The sequence below is a fragment of the Schistocerca cancellata genome, chromosome 2 (assembly GCF_023864275.1).
Source record: "Schistocerca cancellata isolate TAMUIC-IGC-003103 chromosome 2, iqSchCanc2.1, whole genome shotgun sequence".
In the NCBI taxonomy this organism is placed as follows: Eukaryota; Metazoa; Arthropoda; class Insecta; order Orthoptera; family Acrididae; genus Schistocerca; species Schistocerca cancellata.
In genome coordinates this window covers 812,990,610-813,010,859 of record NC_064627.1, presented here as the reverse complement: position 1 = coordinate 813,010,859, position 20,250 = coordinate 812,990,610, and the positions used below count along the sequence as shown (strand labels likewise).

Below are 20,250 nucleotides of genomic sequence, written 5' to 3'. Positions count from 1 at the left end.
GGGGGGTGTATATGCAGCCGCTGCTGTGATGTGTCCTGTCGCTTGTGTGACCACAACCACCACTGCCGCATGCAATGCTGAGTCAAAGGTTGTACTACTGCAGTGCCTTCCTTGTCATCCTGAACACTTGCAGCATGCCTAACACAGGTGACTGAGCAACTTCTGATACCTCCCCCCACCCCCACCCCTAAACAATTTGATTGCATGCAGCCTGTGACACTTCAAAGAACTGTGTTATTTTGAGCACATTCATAAGTATCGGACTCTAACATTGAAGTGCTTTTTCGTGGACTTCCCTATTGAGGGCCAGACGAATAATACCATCACTCACCCTGTGATTAGTGTAGGGTTCGTATGGGTACTAGTGTCAAATTTACAATGATGGCTCAACCCGTATAATTCTGCAGCCCAGGCTCTGTAAGATTCTGACAAAGGTAAAATTCGACATGCATTGCAATGGCATCCTTTCTGTCACAGTAATAGGTTGATACAAGCTTACACATTTCATCAAATGATAAGCTGGCCGGTTCTTGCAAAGGCGCAAGTTGGCACAACTGATAAATGCTCTACCCAGGTTTGCATCATCCACACAAAAAATCTGGAAATGTTGGCATAAGTGTGTCTCATAGCAGTTCCAATCTACAACTGATTCATCGTATACCGGAAAGGACGACGGTTGCACTTTTGATGAAACAAGCTGGGATCTCTTTACTTCCTGTCTTGTTTTGCCATCTGCCTCCTTAAATTCATTTCATTTTCATTTTTGCCTGATTATTGTTAACATGCTGGAGCATAATCTGTGTTTCCATAAAAGAGAAAGGTTGGCCCTCAGTCTTAAGGAATATAGCACTAGGTCTAATTTTATGCTTAGTTTTGTGTATGTAATTAATTTCCTAATTTATTTTGACTATTCCTAGTTAATATCTTTTGCTACAGATCATTATAAGGGTGAAATCAGTAATTGTTTGTGACTTAGATTCTGTTGTTGACTTATAAACAAATATAAATTCTGTACTAATTATAAACATTTGGAAGAAGAACTACTAGGATTCTTAAAGTATTTATTTGGCTCTGTTCGAAAACATATTAGCAAAGTCAGCCCTTAATTAATTAATAATTACTATGTTTGTCAAAAGTATTGTTTGTATTACTATATCTGTTAATTTAATTATTTAAACAAATAATTTGGCGCAACCTTTGTGGTAGAAGGAACTGTTAAAAAGAAAGAATTTTTCTATGTAGTCAGTTAATTGAATGAGTTATGTTTTAATTGTAATTTCAATACTTAAACATCGAACAATGTATAGTTTCAGTGCCTGTTATTGTGAGGAAATGTAAAGGACCGATTTTTGGTCTGTGGCCGATTTTCAGATGTGAAATGTATTGGTTAGATTAACAATAATGCGGCAACTTAACAGTGGAATAAGTGTAATACAGATAGGCCGTGTGTTAGAATAATTAATGACAATGTCTGTTTAATTTATTTCAAAAATAATGTCGCAAGTACTGTATTATTCTGCCAGAACTGTGAACTGTGTGGTTAGATTTTTACTGCTCATAGACGTTCAACAGCAAACTATTGTAGCAGTATGCTGATGTTGCCTGCAACCTATTAAAGAGGCTTATCAACATTTACCAACTGGCCATATAATTGTGTAATATTAGGGCGTTGTAACAGTGAAAGTAAAGAACTGTGAAACGCAATTGTGCAACTGTTGGCTACATCATTTATTGTAGTCAGTGTTGAACTTCCACCCTCCCCCCCCTCCCATTTTTCAGCCAGTATAACAAAGCAGTATGTCTACACTGAGGACTGTCAGTGAAGAAATAAAGCAAGTGAATGTCACACACTGATGGGAGAGTAACCTGACATGAACACGCAGATGCCATTTGGTTTAGAGCGGTGGCGAGAGCCTGCTGTTGTTCCACGGAAGCTTGCTGTTGCGCAGTGATACATTGGAGTATTTCGTCTTGCACTGCAAGGAAGCAGGAGAGAGGATAATGTTATGGGTGGCTGATTTCCTCTTTCTACAACACAAATGCACATGTGTATTAATACGGTTCTTTATTTACGTGAACTATAACATTTACATCAATTGAATAGAGTCCATGTTTTGTGGTACAAGCTCATCCGTAATAGTCCTCTTGCATATAATAGAGGGAAACATTCCACGTGGGAAAAATATATCTAAAAAGAAGGTAGATAATGATGTGCATAAAGGTTAGGTGGATGTGTTGCCGCCAAAACACGTTAAAGGGTGGAGAAATTCGGGAAAATTTCGAAAAAACTACGTGAGGATGTGTTAAAAGGAGTGGTTTGGTGGTGGCAGATTATGGAAATGAGGCTAACAATTGTCTGATGAAGAAATAATGACGTTAAAACCTGTGGGAAGTGGCTAAAAATGATCGGTGATGTGAGAAAAACGGAAATGGAAATAAAGCAAAAGTTATTAAAACTAGCCGAAAAGGTTGTTTAATAGCTGAAAGGAACTGTTTGTGAACTAGAAACGGTGGATTTTATAGCAGCGGTAGTGTTGAAAGCGGAAAAAATTTTTTTGGTTATGGTTTGGAAGTGGGTTACGTATTATTACGTATTATTGAGTATATATCGGCAGGATAAAATTGTATACTGGATTACGGTAAAAAAGGAGAAGGTGAATACAAAGTGAAACTACTGGCAAAAACAGAAGGAGGAAATGGACGACAGAAAAGATTACAAAATGTGACAGTGACAATAACAAACGTAATTGTTGGGTTCAAATTAATGTCATGAATATAACAGAGGGAAACATTCCACTTGGGAAAAATATATCTAAAAAGATATAGATAAAGATAGATATAGTCCTCTTGCAGATTGATGTAAAGTACAATTCTAGTTAAGTAAACTAGTTCCACTACAGTCACTAATCTGGCCGCTATGTATTGTCCTACCCTGTGACGAACTAAACCCCCATCTGCAAGTATACTGACAGATGCCAAACTGGATGATTGAGTGAGTTGGTTAGTAAGTGAGGCCCTCCAGTCGGCGACAGTAGGCTAAATACATGCTGTTGAGAGGGCGTTGGTGGCGTGTTGCTTGTGGGTGTGTCTCTGGCCTCTCTCGTGATAGGCACACTTGATCTAGCACCTGCTAATCGATCTTCGTGCTTCATCTTTTCCGACCAGTGTGCTGGCGACAGCTTACGCCAGCACAGTCAGGTGACTTAGCACTGACACTAACATGCAGGGAAAACATAACCCTCACTCTCGTCACCAAGCTTGCCACAGCAAGAACAAATAAAATTTATGGAATGTAGTACTTCAGAGATAAACACATAAGATACAACGAACTACAGGTTGTGCGTAGTACTGAACACATTGACTGGACAACAGTAATACAGATTACTGATTAGGGTGGGCATTCTTTTGTGATCATTTAAATAATACCGTTTCTTTTGCAGCTCACCAGAGTGCACCAGGAGGCCAACCCAGGTAGCCTCTATAAGGGTGTGTGTGAAATGCATGGACGTGTGATCTCTGAAATCGCATGCATCATGAGTATAACATCAAACTTCTCTCAGTATCAGTGTCCAACTTGTAAATCTCTGCATAGAATGAATCAATCAGTCTGAAGATAACATTTCATTTGTCATTTTCTGAACATCGTTTAAATTATTAAACTTATATTTTTTGAGCTTCTGCGACTCTTCAAAATAGGTCGATGATCCTTGAAACTTATAATTTCGCATCCCAGGAGGTACATCCTATCATGAAGTTGCTGTGATTGCCGTCCCATCTTGAAGACAGTAGTCCCTCAACATGACTCACCACATGCAAATAAAATAACAGACCCAAATAATATCTGTTCTCTTATCTACAACCTGTTTTGTATAGGTTTCATTCGTATCATTTGTCAGTCAGAAGATGAAGATATATGCATCACTTCTCTGGAGCAGTATGTAACACTGCAAAGGACAAAATACATCAGTCATGCGTGTCAAATTTCTTTTTCCTGCTATTGTTGATGAAGCTGTAATTTGCTTGTAAAGTTCTTGTGTATGAGATTGTTTAACAAGCTTTTCAGTCTCTCGCTGGGCAATGGTCTCGACCCATGCGTTTAAAAAATATCGGTTGAATGGAGCAATGTTATCTCAACGTGTAGCCTCCAAAACTATAGCACTAGGTTGATAGGAATATATTCTAGTTTAAAGGTTGTCATGACACTGCATACTTCAGACATACAACTGCATCTTTCGTACATAACGTCATTTTCTCCTAGTTCTGTGTGCCCAGTTGTGACAAAACTGCTGGCGTGGTACTTTTGAAGTTCCTACTTGCTTCTACTGCTCCTTTTCTTTGTAATGGTACCATTATTGCTTCACCTTAACTGGAAGACCTGTCATGGTAAATATAAGAACAGTTAATGTAATTTATTGTATAATAAAATGTTGTGTGCTTTTAAACATGAATTGTTTACTAATATTTACAAATCCATCAAAACAGGAATTACCTGTAAAATTATAATATTGTATGTTAGGAAGTATAAAAATTAACAGTGATGCACAAAACTCTCAGGAAAAAGAGATTACTAAAACTGTTATAAGGTGTATTTGAAGATTAGAATTAACATGTCATCAGCAACGAGTCCATTAGAAACAGAACATACTACAATGTAGGAGTTAACGACGTTATTATGGAAACGATAGATTGCTACTCACCATACAGAGTTGTTGTTGAGTTGCAGAGAGGCACAACAAAATGACTGTTGTACATTTGAGCTTTCAGCCAAAAGGCCTTCTTCTTAAGCAAAAAACACACACATTCACACAAGCAAGACTCACCCACACAACTACAACTCACACACACAACCACTGTCCTGGCTGCTGAGGCTCTAGTGCATACAGAAACTGCCACTGATGCTCCCATCAGTCTGTGGGTGGTTGAGGTGAGGAGGGATAAAGAGGAGGCTGGGATGGGAGGAAAAGGGATAGCAGAGTAGAGGTGGGGGAAGGTGAAGTGCTGCTTGTGGGAGCATGCAGGGACGTGATGTGATGTGGACAGGGTAGGGCTGCTACATGCAGTTGGGAGATTTTAGGAGGGGGGGGGGGGGGGGGAGTGGAGCGGAAAATGAAAAGAGACAGAGGAGGGGAAAAAGACTAGTTGGTGCATTGGTGGCATAATAGAAGGCTGAGTACAGCTGGAGCGGAGCAGGAAAGGGATAGATGGGTGAAGGACAGGGACTAGTGAAGGTTGAGACCAGGGGGGTTACAGGAACACAGGATACACTGCAGAGTTCCCATGTGTACAATTCAGAAAAGCTGGTGTTGATAGAAATGATTCAGATGGTGCAGGCTGTGAAGCCATCATTAAAGTGAAGCATTTTGTGTTACGCAGCATGTTCAGTAACAAGGTGGTCCAGCAATCTACTGACCTCTTTGTTCATGGCTATTCTTGCAGACAAACAGCTTGTTGATTGTCATGTCCACATAGAATGAAGCACAGTGGTTGCAGCTTAGCTTGTAGATCATATGACTTGTTTCACAGGTAGCCCTGCCTTTGATAGGGTAGGTGATGCTTGTGACGGGACTGGAGTAGATGGTGGTGGGAGGAGGTATAAGACTAGTCTTGCATCAAGGTCTAATGAGGAGATATAGGCCATAAGGCAAGGGATTGAGAGTGAGGGTGGAATAGGGATGAACAAGGAGATGCGGAGGCTTGGTGGGTGCGGATAACCACTATGGGAGGGTTGGAAACGGTAATGGGTGGGATATTTCTCATTTCAGGGCGCAATGAGAGATAGTCGAATCCTTGGCGAGAATGTGATTCAGTTGCTCCAGTCGTGGGTGGTACTGAGTCATGAGGGGAGTGCTCCTTTGTGTCTGGACGGTGGGAATATGGGATGTGGTAGGTGGCTGGATAGACAAGGCTCGAGAGAGCTATTTATCTATTTCTGTAGCAGGTTTGAAGAGTAATTTCAGTCTATGGAGGCATTAGTGAAATCCTTAGTTTATTTGGAAAGTGACAGCTCATTACTACAGATGTGATGGCCAAGGGTGGCTAGGCTGTATGGAAGTGACTTCTTTACAGGAAGAGTGGCAGTTGACAAAGTGAAGGTATTGCTGGTGGTTGGTAGGTTTGATATGGACGGATGTATTGATGGAGCCATCTTTGAGGTGGAGGTCAACATAGAGGAAGATGGCTTGTTTGCTTGAGGAGGCCCAAGAGAAGTTAATGGGGGAGAAGGTTTTGAGGTTCTGGAGGAATGTGGATAGGGTGTCCTCACCCTCAGTCCAGACCACAAAGCTGTCATCAGTGATGTGAACCAGGTGAGGGGTTTGGGATTGTGGGTAGTTAGCAGTTAAATTCCACATGGTTTTTCTATTGCTCAAAACAACAAATAAAATAAAATAAATTAAAATGTTAATTTAAAGCTAATTTTAATCTGTGACTTAGAATATGAGGTGTACCTTACAAAAATAACAACATGGAGAGAAACTGAAGCCCATAACCTTTTTTTTATGTTGCTTAATTTGTAATATGTTTTACAGATTAGAAATTGTTAGAAGTTTCTTTTCTTCCAAAATTAATGCAAATCAAATAGTTAATTTCTGTGTTTGCTTTGATATTTTTAAGATACCGTCGCCATCGTGAGGCCCATCTTGATAAGCAACCTCATCGCTGTGAGGTATGTCCCAGAGGATTCTCAACACAGCAAGCTTTGGCAAGACATACATTTCTTGCACACCCTCACCGCCAGGGATTCCGCTGTCAGGATTGCCGCTTGTCCTTCCGTGACAGCAATGCTCTGCGGGATCATATCCGCAAGGATCATCCCAGCAACAGTTCTCTTGTAAGTGCCTTTTCCTTTCTTTGCCATGGTCACAGGAGTGTGTGTGTGTGTGTGTGTGTGTGTGTGTGTGTGTGTGTGTGTGTGTGTGTGTGTGTGTACTATTGATGAAAAAAGAGCTAGTGCTTGAAAGCTAGTGTGAATGCTGTAAGAATGCAGTTTTGCAGTGATATCATTAAATAAAAAGTTCTTCGGTTTCTAACCATGTGAAATAATTAAAATTGTATGAGCTTTTGGCTAAATACTCCTTGGCCATTGTCAAGTAGTATGACTGCCGATGGGTTGCTGGTACATCTTTTATATACACTAGCTTCCAGCTGTGACGTCACAGGTGCCTGCAGCATCGCCATATATGGACATATGTTGACTCGGCATTCAGTGCACCCACGTCAACTGCATGATTGCTGGATCCCATGCCATGCTGTGTTGCAGGCCATTCTCTCCATGTAGGTTGTTATTGGTGTCGGTCAAGATAAACCGCCTGCTCAAATGACTCAAATCAAATTGATCTTCAGGCCTATGACAAAAATCCGTCAATTACTGAGACCAGTTAAAGATGCAGCAGGTCTCAGAACAACTGGAGTATACAAGATACCTTGCATGTGTGGCCAGTCTTGTGTCAGACAAACGTTACACACTGTGGAACAATGCAGCAAGGAGCATGAGAGATTTTATCCCCTACACTACCGGTGAAATCTGCCTTAGCTGGCATGCTTTAGAAAACAGACACCAGATAAAATCTGATGAAACCTCTGTTGTGGCTTGCACAAACAGCTTCTGGTATTGTGTAATCAAAGAAACCATTGAAGTAAAACTCACGAATAACACCCTAAATAGAGGTGGTGGCCTGCAGCTCATCACAGCATGGGATCCAGTGATCGCATCGAATGCTGAGTCAACGTATGCCCCTATATTGTGATGCCTCAGGCAACAGTGACATCACAGCTGGCAGCCGGTGTATGTAAGGGGCATACCAGCAGCCCACTGGCAGTCATGACACAGTTGGAAAACCAAGAACTTTTTATTCATTGTGTATGCTGTTTTCTGTTATGTGTTATTGTGCTCCACACATTGATCCACTATAAGTGAGTGGTTGCCTCTCCCTTATTTTATGCATAGCTAAATCCAGGAATTTACATTATTGTAATTTGTTATTTAAAATGAATATAGTTTCTATGACGAATAAAAAGTGAATATCAGGCTTGAGTGTGAATGGAGTAAACACACTTGCTGTTTCCTCCAATTCCTTCCTACACATATTTATTTCCTTCTTTAATCCTGGGAAAGAATACCTTTTACATCCACGTATATGGTTGATTAATGTATCAATATCATAGAAGGAAAGTTGTCACTTACCATATAGCAGACATGTTGAGTCATGATAGGCACAACAAAAAGATTCACACAGTTATAGCTTTCAGCGATTAATGCATTCGTCAACAATAGACAAACGTACATAAATGCAAACACACACATCCACACAAACGCAACTCGTGCACACGACTACAGTCTCAGTCAACCGAAACCACACTGCGAGCAGCAGCATCAGTGCATGATGGGAGTGGCACCTACGTGGGGATAAGGAGGAGGTTGGTGTGGGGTAGGGGAGCGATAGTGTAGTGGGGGTGGTGGACTGTGAAGTGCTGCAGTTTGACGGAGGGAAGGGGAGAGGTGGGGAGGTGGGGGGGGGGGGGGAGTAGCATAAGGTGAGAAATAAAAAGACTGGGTGTGGTGGTAAAATGTCGGCTGTATAGTGCTGAAATGGAAACAGAGAGGGGGCTGGATGGGTGAGGACAGTGACTAATGAAGGTTGGTCAGAAGAGTCACAGGAACGCAGGATGTATTGCAGGGAAAGTTCCCACCTGCACAATTCAGAAAAGGCTGTGAAGCAGTCATTGAAATGAAGGATGTTTGGCAGCATGTTCAGCAACAGGGTGGTCCACTTATTTCTTGGCCACTGTTTGTCGGTGGCCATTCATGCGGACAGACAGCTTGTAGGTTGTCGTGCCTACGTAGAATGCAGCACAGTGGTTGCAGCTTAGCTTGTAAATCACATGACTGGTTTCACAGGTAGCCCTGCCTTTGATGGGATAGGTGATGTTAGCGACTGGACTGGAGTAGGTGGTGGTGAGAGGATGTACGGGACAGGTCTTGCATCTAGGTCTATTACAGGGGTATGAGACATGAGGTAAGGGACAGGGAGCAGGGGTTGTGTATGGGTGGTTGAGTATATTGTGTAGGCTCGGAGGACAACGGAATACCACAGTAGGAGGAGTGGGAAGGATAATGGGCAGGACATTTCTCATTTCAGGCTATGATGAGAGGTGATTGAAACCCTGGCGGAGAATGCAATTCAACTGCTCCAGTCCTGGGTGGTACTGAGTTATGAGGAGAATGCTCCTGTGTACCTGGACTGTGGGACTTTGGGACGTGGTGGGAGACTGGAAAGATAAGGCACGGCAGATTTGTTTTTTGTGCAAGATTGGGAGGATAATTACAGTCAGTGAAGGCTTTAGTAAGACCCTCAGTATATTCCGAGATGGACTGCTCATCACTGAAGATGTGACGACCACAGGTGGCTGGGCTGTACAGAAGGGTCTTCTTAGTATGGAATGGGTGGCAGCTGTTGAAGAGGAGGGACTGCTGGTGATTTGGAGGTTTGATATGGATAGGGGTATTGATGTAGCCATCTCTGAGGTGGATGTCAACTTCTAGGAAGGTGGCTTGTTTAGTTGAGAAGGGCCGGGTGAAGCAAATGGGGGAGAAGTTGTTGAGGTTCTGGAGGAATGTGGATAGGGTGTCCTCACCTTCGATCCAGGTAGCAAAGATGTCACCAGTGAATCTGAAACAGGTGAGGGGTTTAGGATTCTGGGTTTTTTAGGAAGGATTCCTCTAGATGGTCCATGAATAGTTTGACATAGGATGGTGCCATGCATGTACCCGTAGCTGTACCCTGGATTTGTTTGTAGGTAATTCCTTCAAAGGAGAATTAATTGTGGGTGATGATATGTTGGTCTTGGTGACTGTGAAAGAGGTGGTTGGTTTGGAATCCATAGGGCATTTGGAAAGGTAGTGTTCAATAGCAGTAAGGCCATGGACATTAGGAATGTTAGTGTATAAGGAGGTGGCATCAATAGTGACGAGCAGAGCACTGTGTGGTAAAGGGACAGGAACTGTGGAGAGTCGGTGAAGGAAATGGTTGGTGTCTTTTATACAAGAGGGTATGTTCCGGGTAATAGGTTGAAGGTGTTGGTCTATAAGAGCAGAGATTCTCTCAGTGGGGGCACAGTAACTGGCCACAATGGAGTGTCCTGGGGGGTTTGGTTTGTGGACTCCAGGAACCATGTAGAAAGTGTGAGAACAGGGAGTGGTAGGGGTGGGTAGAGAAATGGACTCCAGGGAGAGGTTCTGGGATGGGCCTAAGGATTTGAGTAGTGACTGGAGATCCTGTTTGATTACTGGAATGGGGTCACTGTGGCAAGGTTTGTAGGTGGATGTATCTGATAGCTGACGGAGTCCTTCCATCAGGTAATCCTTGCGATTCAAAACAGCAGTGGTGGAGCCTTTGTCCGCAGGTAGGATTATAAGGTCAGGATATGTTTTTAGATGGTGGACTGCAGTTCTTTCTGTGGATGTAAGGTTAGTTTGCATGTTGAGGGATTTGGGGAATGATGGTGAGGCAAGGTTCGAGATTAAGAAATTCTGGAAAGTTAACGGGGTGATTTGGTGGCAGTGGGTGTGGATCATGGTTGGATGGATGAGTGAACGGAGTCAGGCAGGGTTCAACATTGGTCTTTGGTTGAGTCTGATTGGTAGGGGTGGTGGCGAAAAAGTGTTTGCACTGTAGGGACCAGGAGAAGGAGAGAAGGTCTTTAACAAGTCCTGCATGATGCAGGACTGGTATTTGTGTGGGACTAAGACTTCTGGAGGAAAGGTTCATGACTGTGTTGTGGGTCTGTTTAGATTCTGGATTCTGTGTGGTGGTGGGAGGAAGTTTTGGAGGGTGGGGTAAGTGTAGTAGGTCTGTGAGACAGGGTTTGTCAGCTATGAGGGGATGTGGGGGAGGTTTGGAGGTTGCTGTAGAGATGGTGGACAGTGGTACTCCAAGGCAGGAGTAGGAAGTCAGCTGGATGGAGAGTTTTTTGAGTTGGCGTTTCGCATGTTGCTCAAGTTCCTGCAGGGCAAGAGTACACAACATTCCTGATGCCCATGGCCTTACTGGTATTGAACACTACCTTTCCAAATGCCCTATGGGTTCCAAACCAACAACCTCTTTCCTAGTTGCCATGACCAACATATCCTCACTCACAATTACTTCTCCTTTGAAGGCCTTACCTACAAACAAATCCAGAGTACGGCTATGGGCACCCACATGGTACCATCCAATGCCAACCTATTTTTGGGCCATCTAGAGGAATCCTTCCTAAAAAACCAGAATCCTAAACCCCTCACCTGGTTCAGATTCATTGATGACATCTTTGCTATCAGGATGGAAGGTAAGGAAACCCTATCCACATTCCTCCAGAACCTCAACAACTTCTCCCCCATTTGCTTCACCTGGTCCTACTCAACCCAACAAGCCACCTCTGTAGATATTGACCTCCACCTCAGAGATGGCTACTTCAGTACCTTTGTCCATTCAAACCTACTAATCACCAGCAATACCTCCACGTCGACAGCTGCCACCCATTCCATACCAAGAAGTCCCTTCCGTACAGCTTAGCCACCTGTGGTCGTCGCATCTGCAGTGATGAGCAATGCCTCTTGGAATATACCAAGGGTCTCACTGAAGCCTTCACTGACCATAATTATCCTCCCAACCTTGTACAAAAACAAATCTGTCGTGCCTTATCTTTCCAGTCTCCCACCACCTCCCAAAGTTCCTTAGTCCGGCCACAGAGGAGCATTCTCCTCGTAACCCAGTACCACCCAGGACTGGAGCAACTGAATGACATTTCTCCGCCAGGGTTTCGATTACCTCTCATCATGGCCTGAAATGAGAAATGTCCTAGCCACTATCCTTCCTTCTCCTCCTACAGTGGTGTTCCGCCATCCTCTGAACCTACACAATATACTCACCCATCCTTACACAACCCCTGCTCCCAATCCCTTACCTCATGGCTGATACTCCTGTAATAGACCTAGATGCATGACCTGTCCCATACATCCCCCTACCACCACCTACTCCACTCAGGTCACTAATATCAACGGCAGGGCTACCTGTGAAACCAGTCGTGTTTTAGAAGCTAAGCTGCAACCACTGTGCTGCATTCTATGTAGGCATGACAACTAACACGTTGTCGGTCTGCATGAACTGCTACCAGCAAACTGTGGCCAAGAAGCAAGTGGACTACCCTGTTGCTTAACGCGCTGCCAAATGAGATATCCTTCATTTCAATGACTGCTTCACAGCCTGTGCCGTATGGATCCTTCCAACCAACACCAGCTTTTTTGAATTGTGCAGGTGGAAACTTTCCCTGTAATACATCCTATGTACCCATAACATCTTCGTTAGTCACTGTCCTCACCCATCCAGTCCCCTCCCTGTTTCCATTCTAGCGCTACACAGCCATAATATTACCACCACACCCAGTCTTTTTATTTCTCTCTCTCTCTCTCTCTCTCTCTCTCTCTCTCTCTCTCTCTCTCTCTCTCTCCCTCTTCTTTCCACTACTTCCCTCCCCCCTCTCCCCTGCCCTTCGTCTACACTGCAGCACCTCATTGTCAGCCACCTCTACTATAGGGTCCCTCCCCCACCCCGCACCAGCCTCCTCCTCATCCTCATGTAGTCGCCACTCCCATCATGCTCTGATGCAGCTGCTCGTAGAGTGGTTCCGGTTGTCTGAAACTGCAGTCATGTGAGTGAGCTGCATTTGCATGTGTGTGTGTGTGTGTGTGTGTGTGTGTGTGTGTGTGTGTTGCTGACAAAGCTATAATTGTGTGAATCTTTTTGTTGTGCCTATCATGACTCAATATCTCCACTATGTGGTGAGTGGCAACTTTCCTTCTCTAAAATTGTTACGTTCCATCCTGGGTTTCCCATTGGTTGATTAATGTATTTTTAATAGCTGAAGCTATTTCTCTTTCCAAAATGATTTCAGCGTTCACTCATCTATAAAATGAATATTTAATGCTGGATCTGGTGATAGATTTTTGTTGGATCATTTTTACCGCTTCTTTCTTATTGCAAGAATTGTCCTTTTGTGTGGTTGACAAGTAAACTTATTGTAGGTTGGAACTACTATAGAAATATTTTGAGAGACCGAGATTATCCTCTGAGGCATAAGATGTAAGATATAACACATACATTATGATCTTTTGCTTGTCGTGTTCACTGTTTTGATCTACCAGAGAAAATTTGTTCTATTTATTCTACTGCAATTTTTTTGTGAACAAATTTTAAACCATTAGGTGCATTTCAGTGTTTATTACAGTGTATTTCTAGTGGTCAGTTGATATCGCTTTCCAGAGCCACTGTTTTATTATAATTGTTGTTGTTGTTTTAATTAGATTGAGAATGTAGAGAGCTGCCTAGTTGCTATAGTGGCTCTAGAGTTGCAGAGAATCAGTGGATACAAATCTGCTTCCTTTTTTATTTTCACAAATTTATTTTACCTGTCCTGACTCTAGATTCCCTCTTTCTTCATTCTCATTTATTTTTGTCACGTGCACTACCATTTATGTGTGATACCTCATCCACCACTTTTCAGTAATCATTGCTTCTGTCTTTGTATACACAATGTTCTCTTTTGGAGAGAATTGTTGAAATCTTTGAGACCAAACCGTTTTGCATTTTTTTAGATGTCACAATTTACCTCCTGTCCATTGTTGTATGTGTGTAGTATTTTCTTTTCCTTTGTTGATTATAGCTCGGCGTGACCTTTTGCGTAGCTTATAGTTTTACGCTTGTAAGGGAACATTTGGTCCAGATTTCTTGATTGACTTGTTCTCTTTTTAGTGTACTTTCACCTCTACAACAGTTTGCACTTTGGGGGAGTTAACATGCCATCTTGATTTGTTAATACATGATGTATTCAGACCAAATGTGTAGACAAGAAGTTATCCCACTTTTTATTTTATACATGAAATGTGTTCATAGTTGTGAATGTGAACAGCCATCAGCTTTATAATAGAATTACAACAATGAAAATTTGTGCTAGACTGGGACTCCAACCAAAATTTCTTCCCTATATGGGAATATACATAACGAATGTACAAGTGCAGGTTGTAGACACATGGTTGATGGCATATGGAAGTCTGGGCCTGGCCGTGTGTTGTGGTCAGATAACATAATGATAAGGTGACCACTCACAATAAGTGGGATATCTGGATTTGAGTCATGATCCATCTGAAATGTTCATTATCAGCATTCAGTTACATAGCTGATGGTTGTCAATATCCAAAAGTGCAAATACATTACATGAATTTCAAAACAGCTGTAGATGCTGCAGTGCCTGTTCCATCAGACATGCATACATGTCTCAAGGAATATTGCAACATACTTCTGAACAACACAGGCACTGCAATATCATTTGTATTGTATGTTTCTCCATCTTCATTTCTTCTGTAGTGAAGATAAAAAACAAAATGTCAGAAAAAATAACACAAGAATTTGAAAAGAGAAACAACTTACTGTTGCAACAGTGTAGCATGTCCAGTCTGCGATTATAAATGTAAGAAAATAATGGGCTTATATCTTTTATCAAATGAAACTAAATTACTTCCAAGGCTGTGTTTTACTTAACTAAACTTTATACTTCATGATTCACCAGTTTTGATGTCATTGTCATTATAGAAACTTAATATGTTTGCTGCATTAGCAATTAGATATCACTGCACCACTTAATATAATTTATGGTTCGCCAGCAAAATCTGACCTGGTAAAGCTGCTACTTTGAATTACACCATTTGTGCCTTGTAAGCAAAGTGTGGGTAACCAGGAGTGATGAATTTCATTTTATGTGAGTTTTGTTTCAACCAATTCAGTAAGATCGGAAGTATAAACGGCTCAAGTTTTTCCTCCCCTACATGTCAATGAACTGAACTGAGAGAAAATTTTACAAACTCTTTCTGGAACAATTAATATCACTGTTTGGGCTCTGATTAACAACAGTATTCATCTTTCATATTCCAGTTCAAAAGCTAATTCCATACCTGCATTTAATACTAGTGATTATGAAGAAGTGGTTTTCATAAATGAACAGCTATAGCCGGTAAAATTTAAATTTGGACATTAATTAAGACTAATACTTCATAGGTGCTATCGCTGCACTATTTACACAATGTAGCTGTTAGCATTGTCACCTGTCTTAATAGAAACCTGTAACAATGTGCAGTTTCAGCCTAAACTTAAAACTATGAATTGTTAGTGTCTCACTATAAGATGCAGTAGAGAGCCATTTCACATATGCATAAGTGCATTGCACTACACTTAATCTGTGGAGAATTCTCATTACAGAATGTGTGCAAAAAATGCTCAATTTAACATTCTCCCTTTCTGTAACAACACAAGCGAAACAATGAAAAGCAGGTAAATTACTTGCTGTAGGACTGTATGGCCACTATATGAGGAACTAAAACAAATACATACTGCTTTACAGTTAATTGAGTGTAAGAAATAAAATCACGTTGTTTTAGATATTTACCAAGCAAAGAAAATATGACATTGATTTGTTACAGTGCTTATGGGCAGTAAAATCTCATAATACCCGTTGCCTATGTAAGCTTACTGGACAAAAAATTAGTCACCCCTAGGGAAAACATTTCAATAATTATGTAATTCTGTCCCTGGACTTTACAGACATGTGGAGTCGCTTAGGAGGTGAGTCCACAAGATTGAGCAGGTACATCACATCAGGGTTAAGTCACTCGCTGAGAATTTAATTGTGTGGTTCCACTAAATTGCAGGGATGCTGATGTCAGCATTTTACTCGCTGTTTCAACATGTCCCACAGATTTCAAGTGAAGTTATTTAGCAGCCAGTCAACATGAGCTGGGATGGAGGAGTATTCGGAAAACTGATCAAATATTATTTCAGCTCAATAAACCCTGCTGTTGTTGTCTTGAGAACTATGGGTATCAATAGCATACTCATCATGCAGATGTTAACTGAAAGGCAACGTCTGAGCATTCAGAATGTTTGATTATACAGCTGGTTGATGTTAGTGGTCATCTCCCCTCAAAATATCACAGATCCACCTTCAGTTGAACCTTGATATTCCACATATTCAGGACAAAATGCTTCATTTGGTCTTCAATGGCCAAGGATGTTGTCAAACATAATTGCCACTCTGTAGGGTCCTTTATATCCATGTTATGTGCAGTGTCTGCTTGAAACATGTCTCACTGATTGCTACTCCCTTACGTGCACATAGAGGCAGTATGTGCATGGTTGAGCATGTGACTTGATCGTTGTGCCATCTATAAAGGGTTAACAATTCATGTGTGCATGACTAACTTTTTGAGCGTACTATATTATGATTAGTTGTGCTGTATTACGTATTTTAAATCTATGAAAATGTGTACTTACTGTGATTGTTTTTCCCTTGTAGCTAAAGTAACTTTTCTATAAACTTCCCCTTCTTGTAACAATACCAGACAAGGAAAGTTGCCTGAAACCACATGTGTGTCTACTGCTGACAAAGGCCTTAATGGCCGAAATCTTTAATTGTGTGAATCGTTTTGTTGTGCCTATCACAACTCAGCATCTCCGCTATATGGTGAGTAGCAACTTTCCTTCTCTGGTATTGTTACATTCCATTCTGGATTTTCCATTGTTTGATTTTCCCCTTCTTGTAGCACTTTTGAACCTCATTCATAGTCATTCTTTTAGGCTGTTGCATAAAATAAACACTAAGGAAGAACTCCCTAATTTTACAGAAAAGAAAATCTGAAGACAAATGTAAAAATCTTAGAATTACTTTCACTAAGAAAGTTATACAAAATATGAATTGAATGAGCTGCAATATATAAGTGGAAAACTCAGCTGAAACAGTAGCTACTTGCATGCATGAGAGTGGCATTTTGGAGCAGCTTGAGGGAAATGTCAGACTATTTCTGATGGTTGCTAATCAAGTTTGGTTAGATTTGAGCTGCTGCCCATATGGCTTACTGCTAGAAACAGTTGAAGTAGTTGGAGACACTGCTCGAATGTCATTTTCACACTATGCATCCTGTTTACAATTTCAAACAGCTGCTCGAACATATGCACTATTAATAGTACAATTGGCTGTTGAAGTGTAATTTTATGTTGGTGAAACAAAACACTTACATTGTAAACATAATTACTTATTTATGAGAATCTGATGCCACCTGTTATGCAAACAACTAATAGTTCTATTGTCCAAACATGTTTCGGCACATACATACCATCATCTGTGGGTCATGTTTTGTTCAGGTGTAGAAAAATATTACTTATTTAATGTAATAATTATTGCAATGAAAATTAGGCCTAAAATATTTTGTATCTATTGTGATCTTGACATTTTTCTATCGTGTGATAGGTTGTGTCGAATTTCTGTGCACTGTCATATAACTTGCATCTGTAATAAATTGAATTTTTTGGAAGTTTATTGGTGAGCTTGCTAATCACTTTATCCAGGGTGTATACGACCCGGGACAACCGGGAAATCTGGGAAAAACACGGGAATATTTTCATCCGGGAGAAAACCGGGAAAAATCGGGGAATTTTTCGGAATCCCGGGAATTTTTCATTATTTTAGCTTTCAGTTAAATTTTTTAAATTTTGGCTGCAGAATTGATTCTCTAGCAAAGAATGTTATTGTATCCTGCTACTGGAGAATGATACTGCAGCAATAAAATATAAACGAGAGGGAAAAAAACAAAACTTTAGTGACAAAGGAAATGTGCAATTTACAACAAAAAAACCGTGCACGCACAAGCGTTTGCAAATAGCAAAAATATGTCAAAGGCCGTAGGGCGCAGACTGTAATTCTTCGTAACAATAAACTGCTTGCTATGAGCATGACGTCACAACTTTTCACATTAGGTTCGTTTGACCAATTCCCAGCGGTCTGTTGCGCATGCGCATTTGACTCGCGTATAAGCAGTACCTTCTCTTTCTACATGAAGTTTGGCTGTTAGTTGTGTCTGTAGCAGTAGCAAGCAGCCAGATACAAACGAGAAAAATTTTTCTCACGTGCCCTAGCTGCCAGATTCACACTTGCACAGAGTTGTCTGAGTTGTAGTGGGGAGGGGGTTAACCTCCACGTGACGCGTGTTTACGCTGCTTTCGCTGCTTCTCTTCGTGTACAGCTCCCAAGTCAAATGAAAACAAAACGGATATCTGTGGCTGGGGAGCTATCAAGTGAATTAAAATACATTCACATAATTATGGAGGGCAAAAATATATTATTAATTTCAGTTTTCTGATTTGATTTTATTTCCAAGTTAGTAGCAGTCAAGCATTAATCGCGTTGCAGAACATTGAAGTTATTTTTGCAAGTTTGCTAAAGAAATTTGGCTTTATTAATCTTTCCGCTGAGGCAATCATTTTATTTGAAACGAAGTGTTTCATTCTACATTATTGGCTAATTTCCACTTTTCGCTGAATTTCAAGTGCACGTTATCATCTTCTGCCATATATGGCATTATGCCATAATAAAGAACCAAAAATGAGATCGTAGAGTACTGGTACTCCAAGAAAATTTACATCCCAAAAACCACACTGAAAAGCTTAATATCAGATGGAACATACTTCATTGTGAATCTGGAAAAAGCCAATTCACACTTCAAGCCGAATTATGCATTTTAGTATGGTTTACGAAATTCCAATGCTCTGATGCCCTGTTTCTTTTATGGTGTAATGTAAGCTCTTTTAGTGCTTTATAAACACGAACATACTGGCTTCCTACACCACTGCAGTAGCACACGCACAATAATGCCTGTTTTCTGGTGCTCTCTGGAAACTGGTAAATCGAACCTATTTCTAACAGTCTTCGGATAGTATTGCGAACGGTGGTTAGAAAAGCGTTACTTTCAAAGTAAATTTCTTTTTATGCAAGATGAATTATGTTACGTGTGAGAAAGTGGGATGGATATCTAAACCACAGAGCATTCGAAACTGAACAGTTTGAGGACCAGCCACTTACAAGAGTTTCGAGCCGAGACATTTATGTCATAATATTAAATTTACTGGCACATTTGTGTGATGTATCTTAAAGTATAACACACGCAAAAAAGATCAATATTACATGTGAAAACTAAGCTTCTGTTGTAGCGTGTTAATCTTAGAGACTAATATTATATGTGAAAGCTTAGCTTTTATTGTAGATATACGGTACTGTGTACATTAATGTAAACCGTTAACTTTTGCTCTTGAGTGTTCGCGCTATTTAACCTGTGATCTTGCTATTGGCTGACTATAACAAGTGTCCAATGCTCTGAAGAGCTGCTGTTATCGGCTGACGAGATCTCGTGGCTTGAGATATGACTCGCTTACAAAACGACATCGCAACCTCGGTTTCAACGCTCCGCAAAGTAACGCGCTGTGTTTGGTGCAATTCGAATTTATGCTTTCATAATACGAAAATATGCAACGTATATGATGCTGCAAATCAAAGGTATCTTTTTTTTGTTATAAGTCTCTCCAAAACTTCTCTGCCCGTCTTTTTTTTTTTCCGGGAAGTTCTACGCGATTGTATAAAACGTTAACCATTCAAAGAATTGATAAGTTTTACAGTTCCGAGGGAAAATCTACTGTCAGTTAGCACAGAAAAAGTGTATTTTCGACCGGGAAAAAGCGTATTTTTTAAACGGGATATCCGGGAGAAATCCGGGAATAATCCGGGAATTTTTTTTCCTTGTCCCCGTATACACCCTGTTATCTTTTAACGTAATGTTGCTGCACAAAAATATTTCATAACAATATTTTGTGACTGCTCACAGTTTTTTCGTAGTTCTTGAATTCATCTGCAGGGCCATCTCTCATATCAGTAAGCATGAAACACATTGTATGTTGTTATTGAACAACACTTTCAAATTAAAATGACTAACTTCACAGAACACATTTGTTTGTGTTCCTGATGTGCGCTTTGTCCATGTTGATGTTCACCTGTTTTTCTGCTCAATCTTCCACTTCATTTGATCTTTGTTTGCTTACTTTTATTTTATCAAGTACCAATATATAACTTTGTAGTGTTTGGGTTATGCCAATGACATAATATGCCTGATTGATGAACCATACGCACAAATGCACAAAACAACTATGTGAGAAAATAAATGTGTTACCCCCAAAAACTCATTGAAGTAGAGAAACAGAAAATAAACTAAATTTTGTAGACCTCATCTTACAAAAGATAAACAATGCACAGGATTTCACAGTGTACAGAAAATGCACAGGCACTGCTATCCACATGCAAACGAAAAACTTGTTGACTAACAAGCAAGCTTCAGATTAATGATTC

The 20,250-nt window shown here is 40.8% G+C and overlaps 1 protein-coding gene across 1 annotated transcript in view; it reads left to right on the top strand.

Moving 5' to 3' along the window:
- The window catches only part of LOC126162695 (zinc finger protein 160-like), a 76,365-nt gene that overhangs the window by 21,637 nt on the left and 34,478 nt on the right, over positions 1-20,250 (top strand). Inside the window, exon 3 of the mRNA XM_049919349.1 lies at positions 6,613-6,829. Within this exon, the coding sequence (XP_049775306.1) occupies positions 6,613-6,829 (217 nt within the window). The remainder of the gene's footprint in view (positions 1-6,612; positions 6,830-20,250) is intronic.